The 9,182-nt window shown below is 39.8% G+C and overlaps 1 protein-coding gene and 1 pseudogene across 3 annotated transcripts in view; one reads left to right on the top strand and one right to left on the bottom strand.

Moving 5' to 3' along the window:
* LOC102486210 (dnaJ homolog subfamily C member 9) overlaps positions 1-9,182 on the bottom strand; it is a 90,245-nt gene that overhangs the window by 24,503 nt on the left and 56,560 nt on the right. For all 3 annotated transcript variants that reach the window (XM_014584838.2, XM_006170068.3, XM_027768903.1), the window contains 5 exons: positions 7,863-7,980; positions 4,595-4,682; positions 3,817-3,995; positions 1,918-2,110; positions 502-630 (listed from right to left, as the gene is read on the bottom strand). In XM_014584838.2, the coding sequence (XP_014440324.1) occupies positions 502-630; positions 1,918-2,110; positions 3,817-3,995; positions 4,595-4,682; positions 7,863-7,980 (707 nt within the window). The remainder of the gene's footprint in view (positions 1-501; positions 631-1,917; positions 2,111-3,816; positions 3,996-4,594; positions 4,683-7,862; positions 7,981-9,182) is intronic.
* Positions 2,675-3,176, top strand: LOC106734062 (60S ribosomal protein L26-like; annotated as a pseudogene).

The raw sequence follows: 9,182 nt of genomic DNA, 5'->3' as shown, positions 1-9,182 counted from the left end.
AAAATCAGCGCCCCTTATAAAAAAAATCTCTTTAAAAAAAAAAAAAAAAAAACCTCTCCTGGATCAGCAGGTGGTGTGTTAGTTAAGGCATAGGATCTCACATGGCTAACTGTGTAGCCTGAGTCCTGGACTCAGTGGCTTGAGAATGATGTGGCCATCCCCCCTGAGGTGATTTCTTACTTTCTCTATGTTGTGAGCATAAGCACTCTATAGCAAAAATCTAAAAAACAAAGTTCTTCTGTGTTTTGTTTTGTTTTTCAAATTTATGGTTTCAATTTAACTACTTGGAATTTATTTTGGAATAGGAATGAAGAAATCAATTTTAGTTTTTCAAATGGCTTTGTAGTTATCCCACTGTAACTTCCCTCTGATTAATAATGCCCCATTTTACTACATTCTCACATTAGTACTATGATTCTAGACTTTCTATGATATGTCATTACTCTGTTAAGAGTTCTTTTATATAAGAAAAGAGAATAAAATTTTGTGGCTCAACATTACCAACTTCATGCCCAATTCATGGGCTCGGTACTGGGGGTGGCATGGAGAAGGCAGCATGTATCCACTCCGCCGGTCTGGCACAAACCTTTGCTGAACCAGCTGTGCATACAGACATTTAGTGAAAGTGACCTGCGCATTGGGACACAAAATATGTATTTTCCTGCAATTAATTCTGAATATCATGTAATAGTTAAACATAATAATAAGTCCATTTATGAGTTTCGTATTAATGTAGAATGGAAAGAAGATCCAACCTATTCACTGTCTACTTGCTTTCAGTAACAGCTTTATTGAGATATAACTCACATACCATAAACTTTACTATCTTTTAGTAATCACTAGTTAAAGTCTCTTTTATTTCTTTAATGAGAGAGAGAAAGACAGAGGTGGGTATTTTTGACAATGTCTTGCCACGTCAGGATCCTACCCTGTCCTCACAGTTAGCAAGGGTTATAGGCACACACTACCATACGTGGCCAGGAACTGAACCTGGGCCTCCCATGGAGCCCCAGCCTTATGCAGTGGTGCCCTACTGATTGTGCTATCATAGCTCGGCCATTAATAGAATGTCTTTTCTTTTCTTTTCTTTTCTTTTTAAAGTTTATTTTCTCATGATAGAGAATACACCCTGCATGCACACGAGAGTGAGAAAGAAACACTCTCAACAAAGTCTGATCGCACTGTGATCCCTTTCCCCTAGCCTCCAGCTCATCAGGATGTTGGGCATGTGTACATGCCTGGTGTATTTCAGGTCAACCATGCTAAAGATCTGAACCTATGGTTGGTGGTGTGGATTCTAGCACTACGGTTCGGTATGCTACCACACTGGCCCCACTAATGGAATTCTTATCATTAGTTACATCATAGGGCAGTCTGGGAGGTAAAAGATGAAGAGTAATTCTTAATTCTCTGCTATGAAACATCTTATTGCTAAGAAGGAAGTAATTATAGAAATAGGGAAAATACAGTCATCAAAAGAGCTTAGAAATACTGAGATATAACTGGAAGTCAGGTCTCTTTAAAACTTCTTCCACTGGATAAAAGAAAAGAAAAAAGGATAAAATGTGTTCGAATTTGCTATGAGGAAAAAGAACATTTCAAATTTTTTCTGGAGGACATTAATGTTTCAAATATATGTATTTTAATTGTACAGAGCACACGAGGTCATCAGGGACAGAAAGAGAGAAAGTATCCCCCAGTGGGGTGTGGTTGTACCACAATCCATTTTCCTCCATTTCTCTATCCTGTTGGGATTTGGGACACATGTACTTGGCATGTTTTTTAGGCTGATAGGGCTTAGATTCAAACCACAGTTAGCCATGTGAGTTCTGACTCCCTTAATAACTAGGCTATGGACCTGACCCATTTTAACTCTTTCCAGTGAGAGAAATTAAATATACTTAAGAGATATCATACCGATGTCATTATTCGTGTTTCAGGCAGGAATGTCTTGAAAATACGACAGGCTCTCAGGTCAACGGGGTCCCGCAGGTAAAATGCCTGAACTGCTGCAGCTACCAATCTGGGATGTTGCTTCAGCACTGCTACAATGCCAGCAGGAAGGAAGCAGTGTGCTCGATGAAGGGAGGCTTGAATTTTTTCAGGGTACCTGTGACAGGTAATATATCTGCTTTTATCTTAGGATGTATAAATACCTAGAATTTTTATACTACTCACTTCCCTCTTAACATCTTATCTTGTTTTGGCTCCTCAAGGACAAGATGTAGAGAGTGACAGGAAAGGTAAAAATTAAGATACACTATATACTTAAGACCGTAGGGAAAAAGAAAAGGTGGGAAGGGGCCAGCAGGTGGCAAGATAGTTAAAGGCACTGGACTCTCACATGGCCAACCACGTTCAAGTCCCAGACCTGGTGGCTTGCTTTCTCATTTTCCCTCCCTCTCTCTCTCTCACACACACACTGTCTGTCTCTGGTCAAATTAAAATAATAAAAAATTATTTAAAAAAAAAAGTGAGAAGAAATGAAAATATAGATGATAGAAGTTCAATTAAAAAAAAAGCCTATTACACTTTTTAAAAACTACTTCCTTTTTTAGAATTATTTAATTTCATTCATCATCATCATCATTATCATTATTTAATTTGACCAGAGAGAGAGAGAGAAAGAGGGGAAAAGTGAAAAAGCAAGCCACCTTTTCTCTTGCGCTGCCATCGCCGGAGGTGCAGCGGCCAAAATGAAGTTCAATCCTTTCATGACTTCTGACCGAAGCAAGAACCGTAAAAGGCATTTCAATGCACCTTCCCACATCCGAAGGAAAATAATGTCTTCCCCCCTTTCCAAAGAGCTGAGGTAGAAGTACAACGTGTGATCTATGCCCATCCGAAAGGATGATGAAGTTCAGGTTGTGTGAGGACACTATAAAGGTCAGCAAATTGGCAAAGTGGTCCAAGTTTACAGGAAGAAACATGTCATCTATATTGAGCAGGTGCAGTGGGAAAAGGCTAATGGCACAGCGGTCCCTGTGGGGATTCACCCCAGCAAGGTGGTTATCACTAGACTAAAGCTGGACAAAGACCGCAAAAAGATCCTTGAACGGAAAGCCAAGCCTCGCCAAGTAGGAAATGAAAAGGGCAAATATAAGGAGGAACGATCGAAAAGATGCAGGAGTAAAATAGTCCTATCTACTGTTCTTATTAAAAAACTGCTAAAATGAAAAAAAAAAAAAAAAAAAGCAAGCCACGAGGTCTGGGACTCAAATCGTGGTCATCCATGTGGGAATCCGGCATCTAAACCACCATGCCACTTGCCAGCCCCCTATTACACTTTGGAAGAATGGTAAAATTAGCTTATTTTTCTAAAAAAAATCAGACAAAGTATACTAAAACAAAGCAAAAGATTTTTAATATTGCTAAGACTCAAATGGTGCTAAATATGTGGAAGTACTCAGACCTTCTCTCTTTGAAAAAAGTTTGAAGTGTCCCATATAGGCAAAAGAATTTCATATATAGCCCCAGAACCACAGAAAAAGCTATGCACATTGGGCCTCCCTCAGGTTTTCATTGTTAAAGGTCTCAGAATTTTTATCTATACATAAATTATAATACTTAGCCACAATATCTAAGGTAAATAAATGGGAAAATATTGGAACTGATTGTAGCACTTGAATGGAAATTAAAAGATATACCTGTTTCTTAATTTTAAAATCCTTATGTTTGATTTGTCAGCCAATTTCATGAAGAGTGTGATGCAGAAAAAATGAAAATTAGCATGAATTGGGTAAGACGCACTATACATTCAATGAAAGATTTGAGCCAAAAGGTTACTCAACTAGCAAGAAAAATGTATGATCTTACTCTCTGATGCGCCTGTTCACAGCAGCTTGTATAGATTCTGAAGCCACAATTTTTTCTGGATGTGTTGAGATTATATTCAATGCCTGCAGGATTGTTGGAGGTGTGGAAGGTGACCAGGATCCTGCTCCAGATTTCCTTGGTACAGGAATAATGCACAATTCCCCATGGTAGAAAAACACCTGCAAAATGTTACATCGTCTTATAGAAGAACAGAATATTGTGAAAGTTTTGAAGGCACATGCAGAGTCAGAAGGCTAAATTTTAAAAATGACTCTTCTTTGAGTAATAAATATATCAAAAGGTTAAAGAAAGTTACATTGTAACATTCAGTGGTCACGAGCAAACACACAAAACATACAAAAATAGTGCAGCATCCGCATAATATAATGCTCAATGCCAAAGAAGATGAAGGAGTATACTCTTGATTTTATTATTGTACACTGTGTGCGTGCCTTAAAAAGTCATTCTGGGGGCCAGCAGGTGGCATAGTGGTTAAGGCATGCTGGACTCCCACACGCCCGCCCAGGGTCCAAGTACCAGACCTGGTGGCTTGCTTTCTCTTGCTTTCTCTCTCTCTCTCTCTCTCTCTCTCTCTCTCTCTGGTCAAATTTTAAAAAAAATAATAATGATGGTGAATAAAATAAAATTAAGTATTTAAAAAAGTCATTCTGTAGTCCACAGTTATACATCAATTATATGTACACCAGAAATTATAATTAAAGCTTACAAAGTTTACATGATTTCATTTTGTAAATGATTAAAGCTTGGGTCTACCTACCCTATTGGTGCTATTATCAGGGTCCAGCCACTTAGGGAGAAAGTCAGCAGCTTCTATTAACAAGAATTCACCATCATTGTCTTCAATCCTAATGCAAGAGAAGTTCTAATGTTTACATTCAAAAAGTACATATTTGCTAGTAATTATAACAGTTTATTCTAATACATTTTTCCCCTTCATCTTAGTAAATATTTGATTATCTACTGTGTGCTGTGAAAAACACTGAAAGTGACTATAAGACTGTAAGGAAGAGTTGCAGGAAAATGGTAAGGATAGAAAAATAAGCACATGGCTCAAGTCCTAGACCTGGCAACTTAAACCCATACCGGGCATGTGTGCACGAGGAGAATGGAAGTGAAGGGACAGTGGCGTGGCCATCCCCTCTAGGGGGTGATTTCTCACTTTCTGTCTCTCTGGCGAGTACACGCACCCTATAGCAAAAAAATCTCTCTCTAAAAAAAAAAAAAAGAGGTGAAAGGAGATTCTGAAAGTTTATTTTTATTCATGATAGAGATTATGTGAGTGAGCATATGTGAGAGAGTGCTCTCTCCCCTCAACAGCTTTTTTCTTCCAATTTTCCATCCTGTCGGGATACTGGACACATGTGTACAAGCCTAGTATGAAGCCAATGGGTCTAGAATTTGAACCCTGGTCTGCCATATGAGATCCAGCTTCCTCTGGACAACATCTAACCACTGCATCATGGGGCCAGCCTATGATAGGGTCTTTCTCTTCACTTCCCACCTTCCCCGCACCCGGCAAGCATAAGTGTTGTCCTACAATTAAAAAAAAAAAAAAAGATAAAAATAATATGAGCTCTTATCTCCTGAAGTATTTTTCAATACCAATTGGCATAGTATTAGAGATCTGCTTTTTAAGCTTGCTCTGTAATAGGGCAGTAGGGGAAGGGTGTAGAAGAAATAATGACCATAAACTGATAATTGTTCAAGTTGGGTGACTGGGTACATGGGAATTCATTTCTCTACTTACATGCATATTTAAAATTTCAGTATGAAAATTTTTTTTCAAATGCTTGTTTTCTATACCTTTTGTTCTGCTGGGAAAGAGACTGGGTAGGTAGAAAAAGATAAAATTGGGGGCAGACTAGGAAAACTAGGTCAAAATATATTATAAATGTTGAAACTCCCTCTGCTGGCATAACTTGGTAATTAAAGAGATCTAGCAGTTTTTGTTTTCTTATAAAAACTGAACTAGAATGCAGTATTATCTACTGTACTTTGTTTCCTATAAAACTGTTCATTCACTTTTAAGTTTCTTCTATGAAATATTTCTCAAAAAAAAGACAGCTATGGTCTAGTGGAGGAACAACTATATATATTAAATACATCTGGAGCCAAACAGAGGCACAGGGGTAATACAACTGTGTTTTCCCCCACAAGAAAAGGTCCTAGGTTTGCAACCTTGGGCACCTGTGGCCCAAGACCCAGGCTGTCTGAAATGGGGTAGATGGCAGTGAAAAGACCCTGTTTGTCATGCCCATCTCGCTCTGTCTTTCTCTCGTGGAAGGAATAAATGAATAAACTTAGTAAATAAAGAAAAAGTAAGAAATCTCTGAGATGGATATATGAATGGAACTTTTTCCTTAAAGAGCCATAAGAAATTTTTTTATTTCTTTTTTTAATTGTGAGGGTGTACATATTTACCAGAGACAGAGATAGAGAGACACATAGGGAGAGAGAGGGAGGGAGAAAGCACCCTCCAATAGGACATGGTCACAGCACAACCCCTTCTCCACCAGTTCATCATCCTGTCCAGATTTTGCGTATGCAGGCACATGTGCCCAGCATGTTTTATAAGCCAGTGGGGCAGGAATTCAAACTGTGGCTGGTCATGTGGGATCTGATTCACTTAGCCACTAGGCTCTAAGGCTGGCCTAGATCTACAAGAAACTTAATGGTGATTATTTCTGGGAAGCCAAAACACTATAACCTTTTATATTGCTTGAATTTTGTTTGCCTTCTGTATTTGTTTTTTCATAATTAGAATTTTAAAATACTAAAATAAGTAGATTCTGTTTGAAATCTTCTGACAGTTAAACTGTCCAATAACACATTAATTCTTTCTCAGGAAAAGCAAATCACCATAGAGAAAGAAAATAATCTCTTTTTAAAATTTTTTTGAGAGTTTTTTGTTTGTTTGTTTGTTTTTTTGCTATAGGGCACGTGTGCTCGCCAGAAAGACAGAGAAAGACAGAGAAAGAAAGCAAGAAATCACCCCCCAGGAGGGATGGCCAAACTGCAATCCCTTCTCCTCCATTCTCCTCTCGGGATCTTGGGTATGCACACACACGCGTCCGGCTAGTTTAAGCCTCCGGGTCTGGGACTCAAACTGCGGTGGAATACATGGGAGTCCAGAGAGGTAGCAATTATGCCAACTGCTGATCACTAAAAATAGTCACTTTAAAAAAAAACATTTTTGTCATAGAGCATGTGTGCTAGCCAGAGGCAGACAGAGATAGAGAGAAGGAAAGTGAGAAATCACCACTCGAGAGGGATGACCACACTGCAATCCCTTTTCCTCTGTTCTCCTTTTGGGATTTTAGGCATGCACGCACACATGTCTGACATGGCTTTTAAGTAACCAGGTTCAGGATTCAAACTGTGGAGTTGGCTATGTGGGGTCAAGTGCCTTAACAATCATGCTACCTGTGACCCTGAAACATTGTCAACTTTTTTTTTTTTTTGGGGGGGGGAAAGGTTTTTGCTATAGGGCACGTGCACAAGCCAGACAGGCAGAGAGAGACAGAAAGCGAGAAATCACCCCCCAGGGGGGATGATCACGCAGCAATCCCTTCTCCTCCATTCTCCTCTCAGGATCTTGGGCATGCACACACACGCGCCCAGCGTGAGTTTTAAGCCACCAGGTCCTGGACGTGAACCGTGGTTGACTACGTGGGAGTCCAGCGACATTATGCTAACTGCTGGTCCCTATCGTCAACTTTTTTAAGAATTATTTTATTTAACTATTATTTATTTACTTATTTATTTTAATTTGACCAGAGAGGGACACAGTGAGAGAGAGAGGGAGAAAGCAAGCCGCCAGGTCCAGGACTTGGACTGTGGTCAGCTATGTGCAAGTCCAGTGTCCTTAACCACCCCACGCCACCTGCCAGCCCCACCACAGTCACTTTTTAAAATCTGTACCAAATTTGTAATTTCCACCAGATTACCAAAAAAATGACTAAATGGGTAAAAAAACATAGTCATTTAGTTTCAATAATAGAATTCCTTTAAAATAATTACAATACCTTGCTACTAGTTCTGGAAATTCCTTTGTAATCTGCTTTATTATATAAACAATAAACCATTCATCCTCAATGTTATCCCCAAACTTTGTAATGCCAAAAATATGAGCGGGAACACCTCCTACAAATAGGAGAAAAGCAATCAATAAGCCAATAAATTTGTCACTGCAAATAAAAATACATGTAATCATTCAAAAGAATAAATATTCATTGACTACACTCTAATTCCTACACTGGGAGCTGGAGCTGCAGTCCTGAACGAGATACAAAATGCCTATTCTTATTTTATTTTATTTTATTTTTGGAGAGGTTTTTGCTATAGGGCACGTGCACTCGCCAGAAAGACAGAGACAGAGAGATAGAAAGCAAGAAATCACCTCCCGGGGGGATGGCCACGCTGCAATCCCTTCTCCTTCATTCTCCTTTTGGGATCTTAGGCACGCACGCACATGCGCCCGGCGTGAGTTTTAAGCTGCCAGGTCCAGGACTTGAACCGCAGTCGACTACATGGGAGTCTAGCGACATAGCCATTACGCTAACTACTGGTCCCAAAATGCCTATTCTTGAGGAGCTCAGAGTTTAAAACAAGAGACAGATTCCCAAACCATCTCAAAGCAAGATGATGAACTTCAGAATGACGCACTATGGGCTATCTGAGTATAAAGGAGGTGGTATCTGAGTTGTGCTCGTGTGCACCAATGATAAGAGAAGGGCTTTCTAGAAAGAGGATATAACATGTACAAAGGCAAACAGGGGGCATGGTAGACAACAGAATACTCTGGGAACATTGAGAGGCTAGGTTTGCACAGAGCAAAAATTTTCAAACAAGAGCACTATCCACAAATATGTGTAAATTAAACAACATTTTTTAAGAGAGGTTTTTGTCTTAGGGCATATACACTCGCCAGACAGAGAGCATCAGAGACAGTGAAAGGAGAAAGTGAGAAATCATCCCTTAAGAGGGATGGCCACGCCACAATCCCTTCTCTTCCATTCTCCTTCCAGGATCTTGGGTACACACACACACGGCCAATGTGATTTTCAAGCCACCAGGTCTGGTTCTCAAACTGTGGTCAGCCATGTGGGAGTCCAGCGATGTAATCACTACTCCATCTGCTGGCCCCAAATAGTACTTTTTTTTTTTTTTTTTTTTTGGAGAGGTTTTCACTACAGGGCACGTGCGCTCGCCAGACAGACAGAGAGAAACATAGAGACAGAAAGAGAGAAATGTCGCTGGACTCCCACGTAGTCGACCATGGTTCCTGTCCCGGACCCAGTGGCTTAAAACTCACACCGGGTGCATGTGCGTGCGTGCCCAAGATC

The sequence above is a fragment of the Tupaia chinensis genome, unplaced genomic scaffold, assembly GCF_000334495.1.
Source record: "Tupaia chinensis unplaced genomic scaffold, TupChi_1.0 Scaffold148012_1, whole genome shotgun sequence".
Taxonomy (NCBI): Eukaryota; Metazoa; Chordata; class Mammalia; order Scandentia; family Tupaiidae; genus Tupaia; species Tupaia belangeri.
The sequence above is the reverse complement of the archived record's forward strand: the minus strand, read 5'-3'. Positions and strand labels throughout refer to the sequence as shown.